At 42.7% G+C, this 22,775-nt stretch overlaps 2 protein-coding genes across 4 annotated transcripts in view; one reads left to right on the forward strand and one right to left on the reverse strand.

The window, feature by feature from the left end:
• The window catches only part of LOC113441161 (putative thioesterase PNKD), a 31,218-nt gene extending 24,773 nt beyond the window's left edge, over positions 1-6,445 (reverse strand). Inside the window, exon 1 of the mRNA XM_026708008.2 lies at positions 6,287-6,445. Coding sequence (XP_026563793.2) covers positions 6,287-6,438 — 152 coding nt within the window. The 5' untranslated portion in view covers positions 6,439-6,445. The remainder of the gene's footprint in view (positions 1-6,286) is intronic.
• A 96-nt stretch (positions 6,446-6,541) lies between these two features.
• CATIP (ciliogenesis associated TTC17 interacting protein) overlaps positions 6,542-22,775 on the forward strand; it is a 31,138-nt gene continuing 14,904 nt past the window's right edge. Inside the window, exons 1-4 of one of the 3 annotated variants that reach the window (XM_026708035.2) lie at positions 6,542-6,672; positions 15,903-16,067; positions 20,245-20,445; positions 22,335-22,390. In XM_026708035.2, coding sequence (XP_026563820.2) covers positions 15,971-16,067; positions 20,245-20,445; positions 22,335-22,390 — 354 coding nt within the window. In that variant the 5' untranslated portion in view covers positions 6,542-6,672; positions 15,903-15,970. Of the gene's footprint in view, positions 6,673-13,643; positions 13,690-15,902; positions 16,068-20,244; positions 20,446-22,334; positions 22,391-22,775 lie in introns of those variants that run through there. The other 2 variants (XR_015740826.1, XM_087920557.1) reach the window with 2 other exon arrangements.

Genomic DNA, 22,775 nt, shown 5'->3' on the forward strand with positions numbered 1-22,775 from the left:
CTGCTGCCAGACTTCACAACCTCCAAAGTCAGCACCCCACTCTTTGATAGAGCTGGTCCTATCCCTGCATCACACACAGGCCACTCATCCGAGTCCTTGTTATCAGAGACCTCTGCCGCCTGCACTTGCTGCTGGCAAACCACAACACAATGGCGCTGAAAAAAGTGGCTTATGACCATTTTTCACACCTACAACCATTGCAGCATCCCCATGGTCACATGATTTACATTCAGATGCTTAGCCACTGGTTCATATTTACGGCCATTGCAATGTCCTGGGGTCATGTGATCAGCTTTTGTGACCTTCTGCCAAGCAAAGCCAATGGGGAAAACAAATTCACTTAACCACCGTACTACTAACTTAACAACTACAGTGATTCTTTTGACAAATGTGGTAAGAAAAGTCATAAAATGGGGAAAAACTGACTTAACAAATTTCTCACTTAGCAACAAAAAATTGGGGCTCAATTGTGGTTGTAAGTCAAAGACTACCTGCATTAAGACAGTCCCCATTTCTCATGCATTTTTCAAAGGAGGAAAAAACAGATTTCATTCCGTGCTACATCCAGTCAATCGTGCAAATCTTATCCCATGAAAACACGCAGCACATTCTTTTTAGTTTTTATTACTAGGCTCTTTTATAGCTGTTTAGGAAAGCTAAGTACTTCCAAGCGATATTAAATGGACACATGCTCTGAATATTATGCTCAAAATGAATATCATCTTTTCTTTGAATGGACAGGAACTTTTAATTTGGTGGAAAGCAAGGCTGAACTTTTTAATATTAGGTTGATAAAAGTATTACGGGGGATCACAATGATGATAAGAAAAGGGATTTAAGTATAACATTCAAAAGGTTTCGGAAACACTCTTTCAGGTTACTTATTTATAAAATGAAGGCTCCTGTTTGTACTACGAAGGGCCTATAAGAGCTGAGCAGCTGAAAGAAAATATGTCAGGCCACCAGAGCAGAGGAAAATAAGCACAAAATCATTAAGATTCAAATAGGGATAGTTGTTCTACAGGATTACATTTCTTGACTAATAACACATCTTAAGTTACTTTTCCTCAACCAGATGAACTTGAGAAGTGCTAAATTGTTATTCTAAACATTCCCAGGGAGAATAGCCAGCATGTGGGAAGATGGGTGTCGCAATACAACATTACTGGAGAGAATACTGGATAGGACTAGCCCTAAAATACCCTTCATGACAGCAATATGCTACAATACAATCAAATGGATATACAATCAGATTCCATGCACTCTGAAAACAGCCAATATCAAGAGGATATTAACAAAAAAAACCAAACCTTTTATTCTAAGCAAAAGGAACAATTGTTCAAATGAACTCGATGAACCAGAAAAGAAATCTGTTCTCTAGAGGAAGAGGAGGAGTGACTGGCAAACTACTTAGTAAACCAACACTTATATAAAGAAAAAACAGCTGGTTTGTTTATACCATGTGTAGCTGCTGCTTTTAAGCTGTGTTTTTTATGCCGGCCTGTAGAAACAACTCTGCACCCAAAGTAATGGTCAGATAAGCAGGCACCAGACTGACCTGTCAATAGACAAAGTCCAAAGTACAGATGACCCCTCTTAGGAAGAACACACCCATTGCAGGAATTTTTATGCACATAGAAGACAACTCCCCAAATTAGCATAGAACTGAAATACAGGTAGTCCTCAACTTACAACAGTTCATTCAGTGATCAAAGTTACAATAGCAGGGGGAAAAGTGACATATGATCACTTTTCACACTTATGACTGTTGCATGGTCAAGTGATCAAAATTCATATGCTTGTGTTGTGGTTCGCCGCAGCAGGTGCGGACGGCTGAGGTCTCGGAGAGTGAGGACTCAGATGAGGGGCCTGCGTGTGATGCAAGGATGGGGCCAAGAACATCAGAGAGTGGAACGCTGCCTTCGGAGATTGTAGAGGCTGGCAGCAGTGATGAAGAGGTCCCCGAGGAGCCCGTGCCCAGTGTGCGTGCGTGCAGGGCTGCTCAAAGGAAAGAGCAGCTGCAGCAGCACGGGTGACTCGGGAATAAGGCTGCAAGGTAATGGCTCCTCCCTTAAAGAGATAAAAGCCAGCTGAAAAACGGAGTTCTTTGCAGGAAGCAAATAAGTTTTTGCACTCAAGCCTTGTGGACGTTTGGAATATCTTGGTTGGCGTTAGGAGACTCTTTGTGTTTGAAATATTTCTTAGTAATTTTATCTAGTGTTCTTGGCAGCCTTACAAGGCTCATTCTTATCAGAGACAATTAGTTTGAGAAACAGCCTTTTAACTGTGAAGGAACGAAATTCGTAAAGAATCATTAAAATCATTTGCTGTTACCTCTGTTTTGTGTTTGTTTCCTTGGAACAAGGTTTGGATCAGAACAGCTTGGCAACTGACTCATATTTATGACCGTTACAGTGTTCCAGAGTCATGAGATCACATTTTGAGACGTTCTGACAAGCAAAGTCAAAGGAGAAGTCCAATTCATTTAACAGCTGTGTTACTAACTTAACAACTGCAGTGATTCATTTAACAACTGTGGTAAAATTCACTTAACAAGTGTCTCACTTAGCAACATAAATTTTGGGCTCAATTGTGATCGTAAGTCAAGGACTACCTGTACAGATAATTCTGCTTGAATAGCTAAACGCATCTCCATTTGGTTTCCAACAATTATCTATAAAGCAAGCAGACAGGAATCTAATGCAGAGGTGACAGCTTCCTAAACTGCATGTAGAGCATGGTAGCACAGTGTTTAAAATGCAGCGCTGCAGGCTAATTCAGCTCACTGCCAGCAGTTTGATCCTCACCAGCTCAAGGTTGACTCAGCCTTCCATCCTTCCGAGGTAGGTAAAATGAGGACTCAGATTGTTGGGGCAACATGCTGACTCTGTAAACCACTTAGAAAGGGCTGCAAAGCACTGTGAAGTAGTATATAAGTCTAAGTGCTATTGCTGCTATTGCTAGTTTAATTTATTGGCTTCTTTTTTTCTTCCCTTCTCACTTTATACATATTAAAAAAAGGAATCTCACTCTGCATGAAAAAAACAACCATGACTCAACAATATATCTGACATCTCCCTTTTCATTAAACCAGAGGATTAAGGATGGAGATTTGACTAAGATTATGCCTTAAATCAAAGCCAGATTCCTAATCTCCTGAAAATTATCCTCAGAATCATAACTTGGTGGCAGCCTTTGCTCACTTAGACTGACCTTGAAAAAGCTAAGCAAATAGATACTTGGATAGGAGACCTGTAAGAGCTCCTAGGGCTGTGGGAAGTCAAGGAATACCGAAAGCAGTGGCAAATCATTCCCATCTTATTGCTAAAATCACTAGGAGTCAAGATCGATTCAAGGATAACTTGACTATAGTATGGATAAAATGCTACCTGAAAACTTCATACATACTACTCATATTTCAGGAATGTCTACAGAGATGCTCAATCATCCAGGCCTTGGTTGTCCCGAAGGTACTTTTTCCAAAAGGCAACTGGACTTTCTTGGTTTTTTCTTTTGAAAACGTTTCATTATGGGAATATGAAAAAGTTCACATTCTGGACAGAGGGCCGCTAGCTTGAAAGAGGGGTCAAAGAGGCCATCTGTGTTAAAACTGAACAGCCCCTCCCTCAACAGAGGGGAGGGATATGACACCACCTATCTCCTGTCTACAAACACAGCCCTTTCAGCAGTTCCAATAAGATTCCACACCTTTACACTTTGATTTGGGCGACTTTGAGGACACAGATAAACCACCAAGTGGCCTCAACTACTCACAGAGAGCTAACTACCCATCCTCAAGAGTGCTAAGGACCAGATTACTTCAAAGACTATAAATATTATCATTCCCTTCCAGTCAGGTAGAACTGAAGAAGCTTCTTGGAAAAGAAGCAAAACTTTTGTCTGTTGACAAAAGCGCCTTTAGGACATATTGAAGGAAGGAAGGGAGGGAGGGAAGGAGGAAGACAGACAGAATGCAAACATATAAGCAAACTACCCATACAGTAACATAAATTTCAACCGAATTAGAATACAAGAAATTTCTTCTTGGCAAATTTGTTTCTGTAAGATCTGCAGCCAATCTCAAGAGTGGGGACTTTTGAAAGAAGAGGAAAAATGGCTGGAAAAGGTTTGGGAGATTTCTCTCTCACCAATTCTCAAAAAGACATTGTAGATGCACTTGCCTGTGTTGGAAGAGCCAGGGACAAAAGAGAATTCTGTGTTAGGAATGTAAGCGTCTTTCCAAAAATAATTTCTGACTTCCTCCTCTTTGTTCTCAGCAGGATCTGGCACTCTCCCTTAAAAGCTAAAAGCTCTGTTCCGTCTTTAGTGAGTTATATATCTCTATTGTCAAATGTCTTTAGTAATGGATGGGTGAAGACAAGCACTTAGGGGTTAGGGGATTTGGGGCAGTATTCCAAATTCCTGATGGCTCATGCATCTATTATTTCACCTATTGGAAACGGGTTAAGGCCTCATCTGTAACCATCTACTCAAGGCAATAACCCTTTTAATCTCAAAAGATGGGGGAGAGGATTTTGAAGAACTATTATTAGAAAATATAAGTGCCCCTTTTCTCTATATCACACGCACAATACATCGCATGCAGCACGGTTTGCAAGGCTTTTTCTTCCGCAGAGGCCGTGCCCTTTTGTTTTATGTAAGCAAGCATTCTGCTCTCTAGATACTCCCTTGGAATATCAGTCTTATCTTGACAGTTTGTGTTTTCTCACCATCTGTTTTCCCTCCTTCAAACTGTGACTCGAATGTATTACACATGGCTCTAAATTCAGCATTAAACTTGGTTCCCATTTATTTATGTTTAGAGTGAATACAAGGATCAGAATTAGGAGCTAAATGATGAAGTAATGAAGCATATGCCGGTTTAGAGATTCAAGTCATTGATGAACCATTTACTATCTGTATGATTAACACAATGATTTTCTGGGACTTTTTAAAGCAGGTTTCTCCAGCTCCACATGAAGTATTAAGGGGTCGGCCCAGTCCTTTTTAAAAAAAAAAAATATACAAAGCATATGATCTGCCAGGTTCTTCCCTCCCACCCAAGGAGATGCCTGGAAGAGAGGGAAATGCGCATATGCTAAACGGCAAAGAAGCGAGAACAGCACAGTAATACTATTGTTATTTTTTCTTTTGAATGACGGGCATTTCTAGAAAATATGCTCGTCATGCTCCAGCTCTTTCAAGGGAAAAAAAAAACCACCCAAAAGCAACTGCCGTAGGCAAAAAATAAAAATCCCACAAAAGTTGCGCACAGCAGAATCTCGTCCTTTTAAACTTTCGATTTGGGAGGAGGGGAACAGACACGGGTCGTATTCTAGAGCTACCTGCGCAAAGCTACCGATTACGCACGCAGAGAGAAGCTCGGATCCTGATGTTCCTTTGATGCGCAGGCATCCATCGTTCCCAACCAATCCAGCCCTCGTACTAGCTTGTTCCCAGAAGTACCCACGCCTGCGGTACAAGCGCGTCTTTCCTGGCCGCAGAGCAAACGCCGGCAGTTTCTTAAACCGGCTTAAATCGAATCTTTGCCTTTGCAAAGTGTGGCGGTCGGCCTCCTCTCCGCAGGGTCGCTCCTTGGGCGCTTGCGACGCCCCCTTAGGGCAACGCTGCTGTTCCAATCCCACAAACGGGACCCCCAACCCGATCTCCGTGAAGCCTGCAAGCAGCCTCGTGTCCCTAATGACCTATCGTTCCTTTCGCCCGTTCTTCCTGCCGAATTCTTCCTCTGCGTTCGTTTTGCAAAAGCCAGTTAATTTCCCCCCCCAGCGCAGGCGCACACAAACTCTTTCCCCCCAAACACACAATTAGACTGTCCTCCCCCCCCAACTGAAGCTGCAAATGCTACCGATATACATCCTTTAGGCTCGAAGCAGATGCCCCTCCGAATTCAAAAGCACAAAGCCCTGGAACAACGGACTTAACCTAGCCAGGTTGCAGCCCGAAAGAAACAGAGAAAAAAAATTCGACTCGCGTGTCCCGGCTATTCTAGCCAGGCTGCCAAAAAAAAAATCCGCAGAAAGAACACTTAGCTGCTATTTAGCGGCCGCCCTGATTTTTGCACTTCAGATCTGGTGGCCTAAGTCCCCCGTCTCAAGCTCCCCCGGTATTCATCCCGGCAAGACCTTTCCAGTTGCAGCAGACCGGGGAGTGCATCCTGTCAGCCCAGGAATGTGCTAAGTCCCAGTAGTAGCCACTACGAAAAAGAGCGCGCCCCCCCCTCCGCCTCCCCCATCGCTCCGGTCGTCGTCGTCCCCCTCCGACTTACCCAATGCGGAACAGCAGGGGACCCGCCAAAGCCATGGGCATCAGCGGGGAATGCTGCCTATTCTTGCAGCGGTAAAAGGCGTAACTCAAGGCCCGGCGACCCGAAACGGCGAGTGCGGTTACCAGAGCCCAAATCCACAGCAACCAAGCCATGCTCCGCGGAGCGGGGGGAGGGCGAGACAAGCCTCCAACCCGCTCCGCTGGCTTTAAAGCAGCCCTCCCATCTCCCGCACGAAACACTCGGGATCCGCCCCCTCGGATCACCCAGGATTTCGCAGCCGAAGCGCGTGGTCGCCCGCTTCTTTTCGCAGCCGCCAGGCGCCGCGATCGCGCAAGTGCGGAGGGATCCACGCTCAATACCGCCCCGGCCGGTTATCCGCAGCATAGGTAGGCCACGATCGAGAGCGTGGCTTGAATTCGCCGGCTTGAAGGTGCCTTTACTGTGGAGTCAGATCCGCGAGAGAGTAGCAGCAGCAGCGGGTGAAGGGTGTAAGCTGCAAGCATGCAAAGAAGCAGGTTGTTTTGCTCCCGTGAGTCTTTGCCAACGCCAACTCCTGGTTGGACTGATGGGAATTGAAGTCCAGACTTTCCAAAGGTTCTCAGACTTCTAGGCCGTGAGGCGTATGGCTTTTGGAAAATGCATATTTTATGTCCTTATAAAAGGCGTTCGCTTCAGCAATTACGAATTCGGATTATAGCAGGTGTCTATAGGACCGATTCATTGCACGAATGCACAAAACTTTAAGTACACTTGATCTTCCCTTCGAAATAAGCCCCATTGAGGGATCCTTGGTGTTCTTTGAGCTTGGTTGTTGCTTTCTTGGTGGCATTACCCAGCACTGATGATGTTACCTAGTGTTGAAAGAAATATCCTTCTGGGTTCAGTTCCAAGTGGGGGAAAAGACACTGGAAACATGGAGGATGCTTGGGAAGGTTTAATGGTGGACAGGATCACATGGCCTGGGGCTCCAGAGCGAAGAGGAAGAGCTCAATAAAAAAGGGTTGAGGTGCTGCTGAGAGTGCCTGGTTTTATACGCTCTGTTGGGATTTGAATTTGACCTTATATTCTGATGGGTTGTCAGACGCCCTTGGGCAACTCTGTAGGCTGTCCTGAGTTCCAGGCTTGGTCTAGCCTTGCTGGATGATTTATGCCCTAAAAGGCTTTTGGCAATTGTTACAGCGTTACCTGGAGATCTTTCTTAGGTAAAGTATTCTGGCCCAGGCCTTAATGGCCCACCCAAACAAAGGTGGGGGTGAGATTCTGCTTCTGGGGGAGTTTCTGGTTCTGAGTTTCTACTCTTTTTAGAGGAAATATTCTGCCTTTTAAATATTTCCTAGGCTATTTCAATTTTTCTAGGAGCGGGGTGGGTGATAACTTCCTACACTAGTTTGAGTAACAAAATGCCTGCAAGAAAACAAGCTCAGCACCAAGAACCCCCTCATATCAACCCTGAGCTACAAATATTCTCCTTTATTAAGCCCCACTGAATTCAGCATTATTTTTTTTCTTAGGATTGAGTAGTTTCATCTCATTCCGGCAACTTTCATTTTCTTAACTGATAAAGAAGCATACAAGTGCATTTTGCCTCACTTGGGGTATTTTAATTTTGAAATGCATATGTGAACAATGGCATCTGATGAATATTGCAAGCATCTGACGTGAAGTTTTGTTTAGGAACATGTAAAAGGGTGTTTTAAATATACAGAATTTGTTTCAAGGTTGTGCTTTTGGGCAATTTTAAGTTTCTTAATCAGCTGGGCTTATTTCTGAAACACGTATGTGCTGTATATATGTATGATCAAGCTGCTATTTCAAAGGCTATTTAGAAACAGACCATTCATCCCTCTACTCTTTGCTGCTCTTTATCTCAGGGCATTTTAGTGTGGTTTTAGGAAGGTGCATTGTGGATCCAACCTGGTGGAAAGGAGAAGTCTGAATATTAAGGAACCCAAAGAAAAGTAATTATTGGAAGGTAAAACTGCACTTACACATACATTAATATTGCCAAATTGTTGCAATATCACCCAATGATCCAATGATACCATACCTGCCAGGTAACACGTGTAAAGCTATGATTGGTCAACATAGTGAGGCAGGTAACAAAACAACCAACAACACGTGTAAAGCTATGATTGGTCAACATAGGTATTACCTTATATGGTCAGTATGCCTTATATGGTCAGTTTCCTTATATGGTCAAATATGCAAATACATAGCCTTATATGGTCAAATGTACCCAAAGGAATGTTTCCTCATACACCCTAAACCCCACCTAAACTTGCACAATAAAAGAGAGGGAAAAGTTTGCTCTGGGCTTCCTCCCCAAGAACATGCCTTTGTGTCCTTGTCTTCATTGCCTCTGCGAGAGAAGCCCGTCTGGGCAGTCAGTCCAGGCGTGGGCTACCAGCTGACTCCTCATCCCTGCAGTGGGACCAGCAACTCATCAACTGGTGGCTACCAGCTGACTCCTCATCCCGGCACTGGGACCAGCAACTCATCACCAAATATCTCTAAATGTAGGTTTGTATTGTAATTTTTCCCCAGTCACCTACATGCCAGTTGAGAAGTACAGCTTTATAAATTGGACATTTCCAAAATGTTTTTAGACTTCTTGTCTGATTATTTTTCCTGCGTACTTGATTGCTACTGCAGTTCTTTGAAGTACAGAACTGGAACAATCTTGGGGTAACAAAAAACCACTGTAATGCTGGGAAACATTTCAGCTTTATTTCAATATGTATTACTAATACTGTGTAGTATACTATACTATAAAACATATTTAATCCACACGCATTTCCACAGCAATGCATTGAATTTTGTAATATCAATAATTATCTCTCTATTGCAAAAGAGCGATCTGTGCTATATGAGTCACAAAATTCTAGGAGCAGAGTAGTTGTGTGATGTTTGTTGCATTAGCTTGCGAATTTAATTTCTGAGTGATTGTGATACACACAGCCTTTTTTTTTCTTCAGCTCTTTTTAAGAATACAACGCATATTTCTGATAATTGTTCTTCATCCTTCCCTCCCCTCCCCCCAATATTCAGTAGGGTTCATTGAAATGATGCTCTTCATAGTCATCCTTTGAATGTATCAAGAAACTCAGCAAACTTTAAGAGAAAACAAATTCCGTGGTGGTGAGCAAAGCAGGACTTTCTGGGAAGTGCAGAATTTAGTTGCAGGCTAGTGGACCGCCCCTCCATTCTTCTTCCACCAGTATCATACACCAACAAGGTTTCTTTTTACTAGCCTGCTAAAAATCTGAATTTCCAAGCATGTTGCAGATAACTGGGCTTCCTCTGCTTTATGGCAATCATGGGAATTCAAACTGCATTAGCCTCCTCAAAATCCACATTAAAAATAGAAGTCCACTGAGTTTTACACATTTCATCCTAGATTCTGTTCAGTATTTTAACTCTGTTTTGTATTTCTCTAGAGGGAAAGGCAAAAAAGTCAAGCCACTGGCTGCTGGAAATTTTCTCAGTTTTTGCATATATCAAGCATGTGATACATCTAAAGAAAAAGGTCAGCTTCAATCAAATGGTTGCAGACACCACTTTCACTTTTTTGATGGCCTCCCTACCGATCTTTCACACTTCTGTCCTTTCTTCCTCTTCTCTTGGTTATTTTTGCCATCCTCAGATACCCTACAGTGCCCCCAAGCCTAGCCAGATGCTAGAGATCCTTTCTCATTTACCATAGAAACAGCTGAGAGGAAGAATCAAGAGCAGCAATGATATCCCCCTTTCAGGCAAAGCCTAAGCAAGTTTAAATCACTTTTGTTTTATGCTCTTGAGGGATTCCTTCCAGGAAGTACCGTGTTACTCACAAAATTAAGGCTGGGCCTTATTTTTTTTGACCCCCGAAAAAATGGCTAGGCCATCTTTTCGGGGGTGACTTAATTCCCCCCCCCTTGCATCCTTGGGGTGGGCGGGTGGCGACAGCTTGGATGTTGACCTCAGCGTTGGTGGGGCACTTCATATCGGGAGACCTTCCGCCATCGTTTCTTTCCCTTCTCCCATGCTGCCGCGGCGTTTAGAGCAACGCCGTGGCATTTGGCGCAGCCACACGCGGCCAGCCAGGGCTCCTCCCTGCAATCAGAGCCCGGCGGAGACACTCGGCTTCAGGTGCTCCTATCACTGCCTTCCCTTCGCCTTCAAAGGCAAAGCGAATTCTTTTAAAAACGACACCCTACTACTGGCATGACAAAGCCTCCCCTGCCCGAGAGGGCAGCCCAACCCCACGTGGGAGGGGAATCTCCTGGGGCCGCAGCGCAGGATCAGCCCACCCCGGGACAAGCGTCTAGCCGCCATCCCTGCCTGGCGCCAGGCAGAGCACGAAGAGCTTCGCCTGGGGCGTCCAGCATAGCTGACAGGCGGGCCCTCCTGCCCACCGGTGGAGGTCTCACCAAGGCAGCAAGCGCCGCCCCACCGGGCCCTCCGCTCATCCCGGCAGGGCCGCTCCAGAGCTGTGTGGGCTGGAGCCGGAAAAGCGAGAGCTGGAAAAGCGAGCCGCAGGTGTGAGCTCGCCCACCAAGCAAATGAGCCAGGCCGACCCAAGCTTGGCTTCCTTCCCAAGTCCCTCCAGCCCAAACCCAAAGGGGCCACTGGGAGAGGCTGCCCAAGGCAGTGATAGTGCCCACCCGTCCGCGGACAGGGAGGCAAGGCGACGGCAGTGCTGCTTCCCTGGAAGATGGGTCCGGCGGAGAGAGCCCGAAGCCACCCGTCCTTTCCACCCCTCGCCCAGCCTGTCCTCCACGCATCTCCAAATGCGCCAGCAGCTCCAAACGCTGCAGCGGCATCAGGCAGAGGCGCTGACTCGGCGGGGCTCAGCTCAGAGGAGGACATGGCGCAGGCTGTCGCCTTGCCTCCCTGTCCATGGATGGGTGGGCACTATCACTGCCTCAGATGGCCTCTCCCGGTGGCCCCTTTGGGTTCGGGCTGGAGGGACTTGGGAAGGAAGCCAAGCTTGGGTTGGCCCGGCTCTTTCCCTTGGCAGGTGGGCGCGTACCTGCGGCTCATTTTCCCAGCTCTGCCCAGCCTGCACAGCTCTGGCGCGGCCCTGGCGGGATGAGCAGAGGGCCTGTCAGGGAGGCGCTCGCTGCCTTGGCGAGAACTCCACCGCCGGGCAGGAGGGCCCGCCTGTCAGCTGCGCTGGGTGCCCCAGGCGAAGCTCTTCGCGCTCTGCCCGGCGCCAGGCAGGGATGGCGGCTGGGCGCTTCTCCCAGGGTGGACCGATCCTGTGCTGCGGCCCCGGGAGATTTGCCTCCCCACGTGGGGTTGGGCTGCCCTCTCAGGCAGGGGAGGCTTTGTCGTACTGGTAGTAGGGCATCGTTTTTAAAAGAATTGTCTTTCAAGACTTTCTTCTAGCATTATTGTGATGCTGTAATGGCAGTGTCCTTTCAAGTATCTTTCTATGTGGGGCCACCAGATAGTATACCAACCCCACTAGGCTGATATTGATACTCCCCCCCCCAAAAAAAAAAAAAATCAGTGAACAAAGCATACACTATCTGTTTATTTTTAAAGAGTGCTTGAATGCCTTGTCTTATTGTCTGGTGCATTGCTTCCTTGAAACGATTCAGGGATGTTTGTTTGCAGCTCCAGGCAGTATACAATTTTAAAAATCCACAATTTAAAAACCCACAGTTTAAGCCCAGCAACCCCTAGCCCCACTAATGATACCTTTTCCCCAAAGGTTTGATGTTTCTACTTTGAAGATACAAAATAAAAAAAGTGCCTTACTTTCTAACTCACATTCTACTTTCTATAATATTTTGTTCCTTTGTTATTATTGTAATGTTAAGTTACAATAATACTAGGGCAGAGATTCTGTGAGTTGTCCTTCCATTAATAATGGCAACACTGCTATCATAAATATTGTTTAAGTAAATAGAAGGGTGTGCATAAGCGCACCAATGTGCCTACCATCCCTGTCCTAATGCTCCCTTTTATTCTTATCCATTTCATGTTTATACTTATATCTGTTAACTCATACATGTTTAACAAATAAAATGAAATAAAAAAAAATCTGAACTACATTTGAAATGGTAGCCTGTAAGTTGTATATAATAGCAGACTTCTCATCGGTTGGATCTTCCTCTGTCGATATTGACTTCCCTAAAGAAATAAACAGAATGACCACATATAGGCAAAACAACAGTGGGAGTAAGAGCGAACTTCAACTTCCTGCTGTTAAGTTTTCTTATAGGAAGAAGGCAGGGAGTGTTGAAAATCATGGTCACATGTTCACAGCTGACTGCAGAGGTGCTGCAGCAGCCACAGTTTGCAAATGGAATATAATTGGGATTAATTGTGAATACAATTGTATTAAATACAATTTATTTAATTGTTCACATACATCACAGTATGGGGCATTGTTTCTCAAAGTAATTGCTCTTGAAAGTTCGTATTCAAAAGACTAAGTAACACCTGTGAAGTATGTTTTTAACTCTACAAATTTTACTAGAATTATTACTACTGAGGTAATCAGTGTCTCTAATTTTTGTGATGCTTTTCCTCTTTCAGATGTTGTCTCTTCTTTTTGCCTAGACACAAAATTTCAGGAAAGTTTAAATTTAACTTTTTAAAAAATTGTAATTTTAACTTTAGGGTTGATTCCTATATTGTTTTAAATAATATTGTAACGTTGTATAAATGCATACATTTTAATTTGACTTAGAATATATAGATATAAATTCTATCTCCTAGTAATCTAGTTTATTCAACAAACCATTATTAAAATAATAGCTTGATATGATCAGGATTCAAGTGCTGATGATTAGAAACAACTCTGGGATCAGATGAGAAGAAAAAGAATATGGCTAAATAACATCTCTTAACAGTAGGTCTTGTCTTTCACTTAGATTGTGAATTCAACCAATAATAGCTTTATAGACTACAGTTAAACCATGGTTCACCATAATTTGTGCACCCGTCTATTAGTATCACAATGCATCCATGCCAACTCTATTTCATAAATGTCATATCCACCTGCCCTCCCTTTGGTAACTTTGAGCTTATTTACAAATACATTTCTAAAAAATATTTGGTTTTGATAGCATTTTGCTTTAAACATAAAACAATGTCAGTTAGATTTTTTTCCCCAAGCTGCTGTTCTTCCTTATTTTATTGTTTGTGATTGTTTGTGCTGAAAGTTAAAGCAAAGTAACAAAAAATAAAATAAACTTTTTGTATTCTGAGTAGTGTGCCTGCCAAAATGTTTATTCCTGTTCTCAGAGATTTAGCTTTATGCATCCTTGTATGAAAAAATTGTCAACTCTGAACAAGATATGTTTCTTTAAGAGGGGGGGAGAGGGAGAAAGAGGAGACTGTTGCTATAGAAACCAGTACATGCGTTGCAACCTCTTTGTAAAAAAGAAAGAAAACACGGATGAGAGCAGGTGATTTGCTTGCAGCAGTGGGGTAGTTTTTCCTCATTTCTTTCAAAGCTCATTCCCTTTTGGGGAAGAGATATAATGGGTGTTGTAAATAATTGGGATTTATTTATGTATTTAAAAGTGTTGTGTGGTCTTCGATCACTTGGGACCGCTATTGTTGAGTGTAACAGATGAGAACAAGAACTGGGTGTTTGTGTGATGCACAGGACAAAAAACATCTGAATTTTGGAGCCATTCTTTCTGAACTCCTGAATTCACACGTTCATTGTATCACTGTGTGATATTAAGCCATTTATGATTGATGGTAACCCATCCATCTCTACTTCGGGCATAAGGAGATTGTCCTCCAGGAACCGCTAGTTCCACCAGTTTTAAAGTAATTACAGCTTCTTATTTCCTCTCCCTGGATTCATTTCACTCCTAGAATTATCTCGATTGGACTCAGATTTGGCCTGCTTTCTATGGAGATTGATGAGATGGAATGCTTGATTAATGTGCAGTTTCCTTGCCTCTATGTCATTTTGTGTTATTTACACCATAAAATATTTCAGACTTTACTATATTCTTGTACCTGATTTTTTAGCCTTGGCTATGACACCCCATTTCTCAGTTGGCCTGTCTGTTTGTTTTGTTCTGCATTGTTTTTGTGGTTTCTTGTATCGATTTAAGTGTTGTGTTTGTTGAGAGTCAGGTCTAAGTTTGGGCATTTCACAGGGCTCTTTCCATTTTTCCAGAATCCCAATTCTATGTATAGAAAGTCATCTATCGTCATATTTTCTCCAGAGAGTTCTTCAGGGAGAGTCATAATGTAATCTTGTGTCTGTGAGATGGAGAAAAAAGTAGGTGGTATTAAGGGACTAAAGTTAGAAAGCCACCATTGGAGGTTTTAGGCTGGTTTAACTGCCAGATTATTATTATTTTTCCCAAATAATCCTGACAATGGTAGCTTTTTGAAAATTTTGGAAGAAAGCCTTCCACTACATTTCCAGAACTCCCTAAGGAGAGGCAGTGGCTGTCAAAATTTGTAATGTGGATATATTGAGCATTCTTAAATGTTCATGGAGGAGTCTGCCAAAGTATTATAGGAAGGTCCAAAAAAGTGTAATATCCAGTCATTATATAACATGATTAAAATGGTGTGAATAATCTTTTCTGAATTTCTGGATTTACTCCATCTAGATTGGAGACCCAGTGGAATGTAGTTATTAAGATGATAGGCTAGCTATAGGAAGATTGGGATTTCTAGTCCTTCCTTAGGCATGAAAGCCAACTGGGTGACCTTGGGCTGGTCACTCTCTCAGTCCAAGGAAGAAGGCAAGGGCAACGTACTTCTGAAAATAATGCTAAGAACGCTGCAGGAATTAATCCAGGCACTCACCACGAGTCAAAAACTTCCAAAGGCTTTCTTTTACACACACACACACACACACACACATACACACACACCTACCTTTAGATTTCCATAATAGTTAGATGGGGAGAAGTAAGCACAAAGGGAAAAAATATGTATATTTTTCCTTCTGTTGTTCTATTGTTTGTTATCACTTTGCGCAACAAATGCCAAATCTCAATTGACGGTCCCTCCGACTACTTATCTAATGTGCCTACCTAACCACCTGCTAAGTAACCAATTTTTCTGCTTATTTTTTCTGGTATTGGTTTTATTTAATTGTGACTGTGACTCTAGGGTTTGAGCATCTGTCTGTCTGTCTGTATACATATGTATGTAAGCATACACTGAATATGAAATTTCAGGATGCACATTTGGCCAAAAATTTTATCTCAATTATGCAACTACCGAACTAATAGTCTAATGCACAAATTTGTCTGGATTTGTATTGCTGCAATATAGCAACCTTGTGCAAAAGTTGTGGGAAAAATCAAATCTAAAGTCTTATTTGAAACAAAATTATATACAATTTCGCAATACTATCCTACCCACATCACCTTCTTTTCCATAAATTTTATTAATGCAGTCTCAGTTACTCTTTCAGGATATAAGCCTACATCATCTCAACAGCAAAAATGACTTTTCATAAAAGGACTTCTGCGTGCAGAAATAGGGTAAACTGAATTATCCCACTTCCTCACATAGCAAATGATTATAATTGCAACCAATCCAAGTTACAATATTACTGATTGGGAATCTTATTTACTTGGATAAAGAGTATTATTACAATTTGCCACTACTAACAAAACCCACCTCTTCTTTTCAGAGCGTTACCATTACTGAAAAGGGCATCCTTCCATCAGTTCCAGGTGTCCAAGCTCTCATTTCTCCAGCATGCAAAAAAAGTCAGTAGAAGAGGCAAAAGAAGCTGAACTAACAGAAAGAATCCCAGCTGCCAGCAAGGAAGCAGTGAGTTTCCTTTCCCTCATTGGTGAGTGGCCCTTTAACATATGACATACACAGGTAGTCCAACAGTTCATTTAGTGACTGTTCAAAGTTACGACGACCCTGAAAAATGACCATTTTTCAAACTGAAGACCCTTGTGACATCACTGTGGTCATGTGATCAAAATTCAGATGCTTGGCATTCATGACAGTTGCAGGGTTCCAGGGCTATGTGATTCCCTTTTTCGACCTTCTGACAAGCAAAGTCAATGGGGAAGCCAGATTCAATTAACAATGTATGACTAACTGAACAAGTGCAGCAATTCAAGAAAAATGGGGCAAAACTCACTTAACAACAAAAATTTGGGGCTCAATTGTGGTTGTAAGTCAAGGACTACCCGTACTCTTGTTTATTTCAGAATTGTCTTTTAAGCAAAAGCTATGGTTGACATGCAAATTTTGCTATGCTGAATTTTACAAAATAGGTATTATGGAGAAATGTAGATAGGGTACTTAAACCAGATTTGTTCACACCACACACCTTCTACTTCTGCTGGACTTAAAATTCCCATAATCCATAGCTATGAAGAGCATTGACCATATTGGCCTGGAAGTTCTAATCCTAACACAGCTGAAAGATGCTGTGCTAGAGAAGGATGCCCAGAATACAATACTACGGAACCTGGGTTTTCAAAATCATAATAGATGCAGCAAAACAAGAGGTTTATATCAGGACCAAAATACACAAGAAGTATTTACCCTCTCCAACTGGAGTTACAGGAGGGAATTCCTTCACTGAAACACCAATTAAGACATGAGAACTTTGAGATGAAGCTAGTCTAATTTGGCCCTTCATTCAAAACAGCTAAGGAATGTTTTCAATCAGCATGAAGCATGAATTTACCAGTGTTAACATTCCAGTCTCCAATTGCCAGGCCCCATTAATTTGTTAATTAATTTTATTTAAAACATTAGTACAGCTACCCATCTTAAAACCAGGCTTTGAGAGGCTTGCACTCAACAGTAAAAGCCACATATACATTTACAACAACGATAAAACCCAAAAAGAAAAAAAGAAGCAGAAAAAATTGGTGCCGCAACCATATTTTCTTCCTATGAGTTCAGCCATCATCACAGTGCCCACGGCAGGGGTGTCAAACTGGCAGCCCACGGGCCGGATGCATCACGCACAGGCCACGCCCACCCAAGCTCCATGAAGGGTAAAAAACTTTGTGATACATCACATGATGGCAATGGCACACAGCAAGTTTGACACCCATGGCCTATGGCAACAACCAGGTTCTGAGTGCTCTCCAGAAGATTCAAAGGAGAGGAGGGGATTGTGAGGTCTCCAAGGAGAGGGTGTTCCATAAGGCAAGAGCTTCCATGGAAAAGTCAGGCTTCCAAGAACCCATAATGCTGATGGGAAGGGACCTATTGTATGCCTATTCTACCTGTTCTTGTGGGGGAGATGGGAGGGGCTATAGATAACCTGGTTCTGTGCCATATGGTTCTAAAGGTAATAACCAACACCTGGAATTGCATCTGGAAGAGGACTGAAATCCAGTGCAGATGGGTGAACCTAGAAGTAACCAACAGTACCCAACATTGCACAGTTCACTATATTCTGCACCAATTGTAATTTCTGGATAGTTTTCAAAGGCAGCCTCATGTAGAACTCACTGAAAATAGGAAGTGGTCAAGGCATGAGTGGTGTGATCAAGGCCTCTCAATCTAGGAAATGGCACAATTGATGCACAAGATAAATACAGGTGAAACTCGAAAAATTAAAATATCGTGCAAAAGTTCATTTATTTCAGTAATGCAACTTAAAAGGTGAAACTAATATATGAGATAGACTCATTACATGCAAAGCAAGATAGTTCAAGCCGTGATGTGTCATAATTGAGATGATTGTGGCTTGCAGCTCATGAAAATCCCAAGTCCACAATCTCAGAAAATTAGAATATTGTGAAAAGGTTCAATATTCTAGGCTCAAAGTGTCCCACTCTAATTAGCTAATTAAGCCATAACACCTGCAAAGGGTTCCTCAGCCTTTAAATGGTCTCTCACTCTGGTTCAGTAGGAATCACAATCATGGGAAAGACTGCTGACCTGACAGCTGTGCAGAAAACCATCATTGACACCCTCCATAGGGAGGTAAAGCCTCAAAAGGTAATTGCAAAAGAAGTTGGATGTTCCCAAAGTGCTGTATCAAAGCACATTAATAGAAAGTTATGTGGAAGGGAAAAGTGTGGAAGAAAAATGTGCACAAGCAGCAAGGATGACCGCAGCTGGAGAGGATTGTCAGGAAAAGGCCATTCAAAAGTGTTGGGGACTTTCACAAGGAGTGGACTGAGGCTGGAGTCAGTGCATCAAGAGCCACCACACACAGACGGATCTTGGACATGGGCTTCAAATGTCGTATTCCTCTTGTCAGGCCACTCCTGAATAACAAACAACGTCCAAAGCGTCTTACCTGGGCTAAAGAAAAACAGAACTGATCTGTTGCTCAGTGGTCCAAAGTCCTCTTTTCTGATGAGAGCAACTTTTGCATCTCATTTGGAAGCCAAGGACCCAGAGTCTGGAGGAAGAATGGAGAGGCACACACTGCAAGATCCTTGAAGTCCAGTGTGAAGGTTCCACAGTCTGTGTTGATTTGGGGAGCCATGTCATCTGCTGGTGTTGGTCCACTGTGCTTCATTAAGTCCAGGGTCAACACAGCCATCTACCAGGAGATTTTGGAGCACTTCATGCTTGCTTCCTGCAGACAAGCTTTATGGGGATGCTGACTTCATTTTCCAGCAGGACTTGACACCTGCCTACACTGCCAAAAGCGCCAAAACCTGGTTCAGTGACCATGGGATTACTGTGCTTAATTGGCCAGCAAACTCGCCTGACCTGAACCCCATAGAGAATCTATGGGGCATTGCCAAGAGAAAGATGAGAGACATGAGACCGAACAATGCAGAAGAGCTGAAGGCTGCTATTGAAGCATCCTGGTCTTCCATAACACCTCAGCAGTGCCACAGGCTGATAGCTTCCATGCCACGCCGCATTGAGGCAGTAATTGCTGCAAAAGGGGCCCAAACCATGTACTGAGTACATATGCCTACTTATACTTTTCAAAAGTCTGATAATGTTCTATGTACAATCCTTGTTTTATTGATTGCATGTAATATTTTAATTTTCTGAGATTGTGGATTTGGGGTTTTCATGAGCTGTAAGCCATAATCATATCAATTATGATACATCACGGTTTGAACTATCTTGCTTTGCATGTAATGAATCTATCTCATATATTAGTTGCATTACTGAAATAAATGAACTTTTGTACAATATTCTAATTTTTCGAGTTTCACCTTTATATGAGAAGGCCTCCCTACCCACAGCTGCCACCTACTCCTTGAGCTTTAACTGTGAGTCTTAGAAGACCCCCAAAGTGGGCACTAGCTCTGTCCAGGGGAATGCCACTCCATTCGAAGTCAAAGATAGCATGTTACTGCAACCTGGAAGTCAAACATTCAGAATCACTCTATTTTACCAAGGTTGAGTTGGTTGCTTCCCATCCAGATTCTCACAGATTCCAGGCACATTCAAGTTCCTCTTCTCTTCTCAGCCCAGATTGTTGATGAAATTGTCTTGACATTCCATCGTGCATTTTGGCATCAATCCATGCTTTACCTAACAATTCCTGTTTTTCATAGGCTCCTTGAGACAAGTCTGTCTTTGAACAGAAAAATATGTTGAAAATATACTCTTCCCAAATAAGAGTTTTTACGAGCCATTTGTGATCCAAATGCTAGTTGAAAGACAAGAGACTTAAATTATTTACTTAATTTACGAGCTCTCCAGTTCCATAAAAGATAGCCAGATGCTTGACTGTGTTTCCATGACAATAAGCAGACTCAATATGCCTTAAGCACAGTTTTTACATATAGTTGTTATTGTGTAATTCAATTCCCCGAGTTCTGATTTAAAGTCCTCATGTAATCTGTAGACAAAGAGGAAGGAAGCAAAAAGTGGGTTGCATTCTTTCCCTCCCCCACCCCACCAATTTTCCTTTAATACAGGGATACCCTGCATGGGTAAATTGAGGATGAAACCAGGACAAGAAAGCGGTAAAGAGAGGTTCTAACCCAACTAGGCCATCCCAGTTTGTCCATCTGAGAGTGAGTAAAATTTCCTTCCTGAGGATGAAATTGCTACATCTCGTTTCTCAGAAATAAAAGAAATTCAGCCCTGCCTTTTTGAAGAATCGATGGTGGCTATTTCAGAGTCTGGAGAAACTATGGGGATGTTTTCCATCTCAGCAAAGTCGGCCTGCTATTCGTTGGATGGATGGCATGAAGAAGACTGTTTCCTGGTCCGTGCAAACAGCAACGGGACCGTTGATGGGGTATCTTGCAAAATCTCCCTTACAGGTAAATTCAGTGCACTAATTCAGCATAAACCAGTTTGGTCTAGTGGGTAAGGCACCAATTTAGAAATCAGGAGACTGTGAATTCTAGTCCCGCCATGGGCATGAAGCTAGCTAGGTGACTTCGAGCCAGTTACTCTTTCCCAGCCCTAGGAAGGATGCAAGGGCAAACCATTTTCGAAATCTTGCCAACGAAGACTTGAAACACACATAAGCACAAATTAGCACAATGAAGATGATAAGGAGAAGAGAAAGACTAGACACATTGCTATACCTAAATGCAGGTTTCCATTTTTAAAATTGGTGATATGGGAATTTCAGAAACATAGAGATAATGATGGTAGTTAGAATTATTCAGTTTGATACTCTTCTCCCATTCTCTGATCCTGATACTTGATCTAAGATTGCATTCAGTTCCTTTATGCATCTGGAACATAGGTCTTCAGCAAGGAGCAGAAAGTTTGATCTACTATACTACTTACACATTTAATCTTTCACGAATCCAATTAAAACATTTTAATTCCTGGCATAATTGGCTGGATCCTATCAGATTTATTTAGAAATAAATCCCATTAAATTTTATTGTTTGCTTTTTGGTTTTGATTGTTTTACCATAGAATATAAATACCATATAATACAAATAAAACTGAATAAATATCTGTACAATAGATACTAGAAGCTGCTAGCACTAATTTTCATAGGACTTATATATGTAGTAAAAAAAAAAGTTGAATTTAGAATTGCATTCATTAGTGGTCTACACATTTTGTGTGACTCCTTGTAACTATCATCTCTTTAATTACTTCCTATTCCTTCTGATTAGCAGAATGTGGTTAAAATATTTTTTATTATTGCAGTGACATTTTCTAAATAAATAAACAAAACCCAAAATATTTTTGGAACAATCGCAAATACACCCGTATCTGAAAAGACTTCATCAGCCATTCTTTGCTGATGTCACATCTTGCCTTTAGCCAGGGGTGTCAAACTTGATTTCATTGAGGGCCATATCAGGATTGTGTTTGACCTTTGGGGGGGGGCATGGCCAGCATGATGTCACTTGTGTTGGCGGTTGCCTATGGTGGCCCGAGCACTCTGCCAACCAAAATGGGCTCCCAAGCTCCGTTTTTGGCTGTGAAGGCCTCCTGCAACCATCTGCCAATGAAAATGGGCTCCCAATCTCCGTTTTTGGCTGTGAGGGCCTCCTGCAACCATCTGTCAGTGAAAATGGAGCTCGGGGGAGCCACTTCTGGCCCTTAGCTCCATTTTCACTAGCAGAAGTACCACAGGCCAGTCCTTCACTATTTCCAGGGCAGCTCTGCGGGCCAGATATAAGCACCCCATGGGCCAGATCCGCCCCTTGCGCCTTGAGTTTGACACCCCTGCTTTAGGCAATCATAGAAACAATACTTTTACCAGTGTTGATAAAAGCAAGAGTGCAAAGCTAGCATTTTGAAACTCCTCTTCTACCCAAGTACCTCAGTTTAGCTGCTTTTCTTTTTGGAAAGTCAACGGGGCAGGACAAGGAATGCGGAAAACTTAAGTTTCACTCCTGTCCAAATGCACAAATAAGATTTTGTTGGGCAGGGTTGGTTAAGCTGTTATTACAGGCAGTTCACACAACAGAAGATTACAGACAGACTCATAACCCACTGGTGAAAGATGAAACATTTCTAAGAATCATATGAAATTTCCTTGTAGCACCAACGTGCCAAGATATCCCAGAACAGTTATCTCCAGACTAAAAGTCCCACTATCTGGACCAATGTGGCCATTCTGAGTCATAATTGAACACATCAGAGAAGTATTAAATTGGGGGAAGCTGCCAGAAAGGAAAGAAAACAGCTGTGCCATTGCCTTGATTTCCTACAAATGCCCTTTTTTTCCTATCAGGATACGTATCAAAGAAACTGGAGATTTTGGAGCAGCATATTCAGGAAAGTGTGAGGGTGAGTATCTTATGTATTTTGCTTTCCCCTCATTGCTGGCTTCGTTATCCAGCAGGGGTCTGGCAGTGGTGGAGCATCTGCAGCCTCCCCCAGATTCCACTCTCCTCCCCAAAGTGCTAAAATGTGCTAAAATGTGCAAAAAAAAAAAAAAAACCCTTTAAAAGCTCAGAAACAAGTTGGCAGGTGGGAGGAGTAGCCAAGTGAAATGGGAAGGATCATTGGGTGGAGTAGAAGAAGAGCTGCCTAGTAAAGTAGCAAAAAATGTTGGTTGCTTTTCAGAAACAGAGGATGGGAGGATGGGTCCAGATCCCTTCAACCTCTATCTTGTATTAAAGAGGCACTGTGGTTTAGTGACTTAAAATATGTCGGAGAAGGTCTGTGCGCC

This window comes from Pseudonaja textilis, chromosome 1 (assembly GCF_049901715.1).
Source record: "Pseudonaja textilis isolate UNSWEBS1 chromosome 1, rPseTex1.2, whole genome shotgun sequence".
Taxonomy (NCBI): domain Eukaryota; kingdom Metazoa; phylum Chordata; class Lepidosauria; order Squamata; family Elapidae; genus Pseudonaja; species Pseudonaja textilis.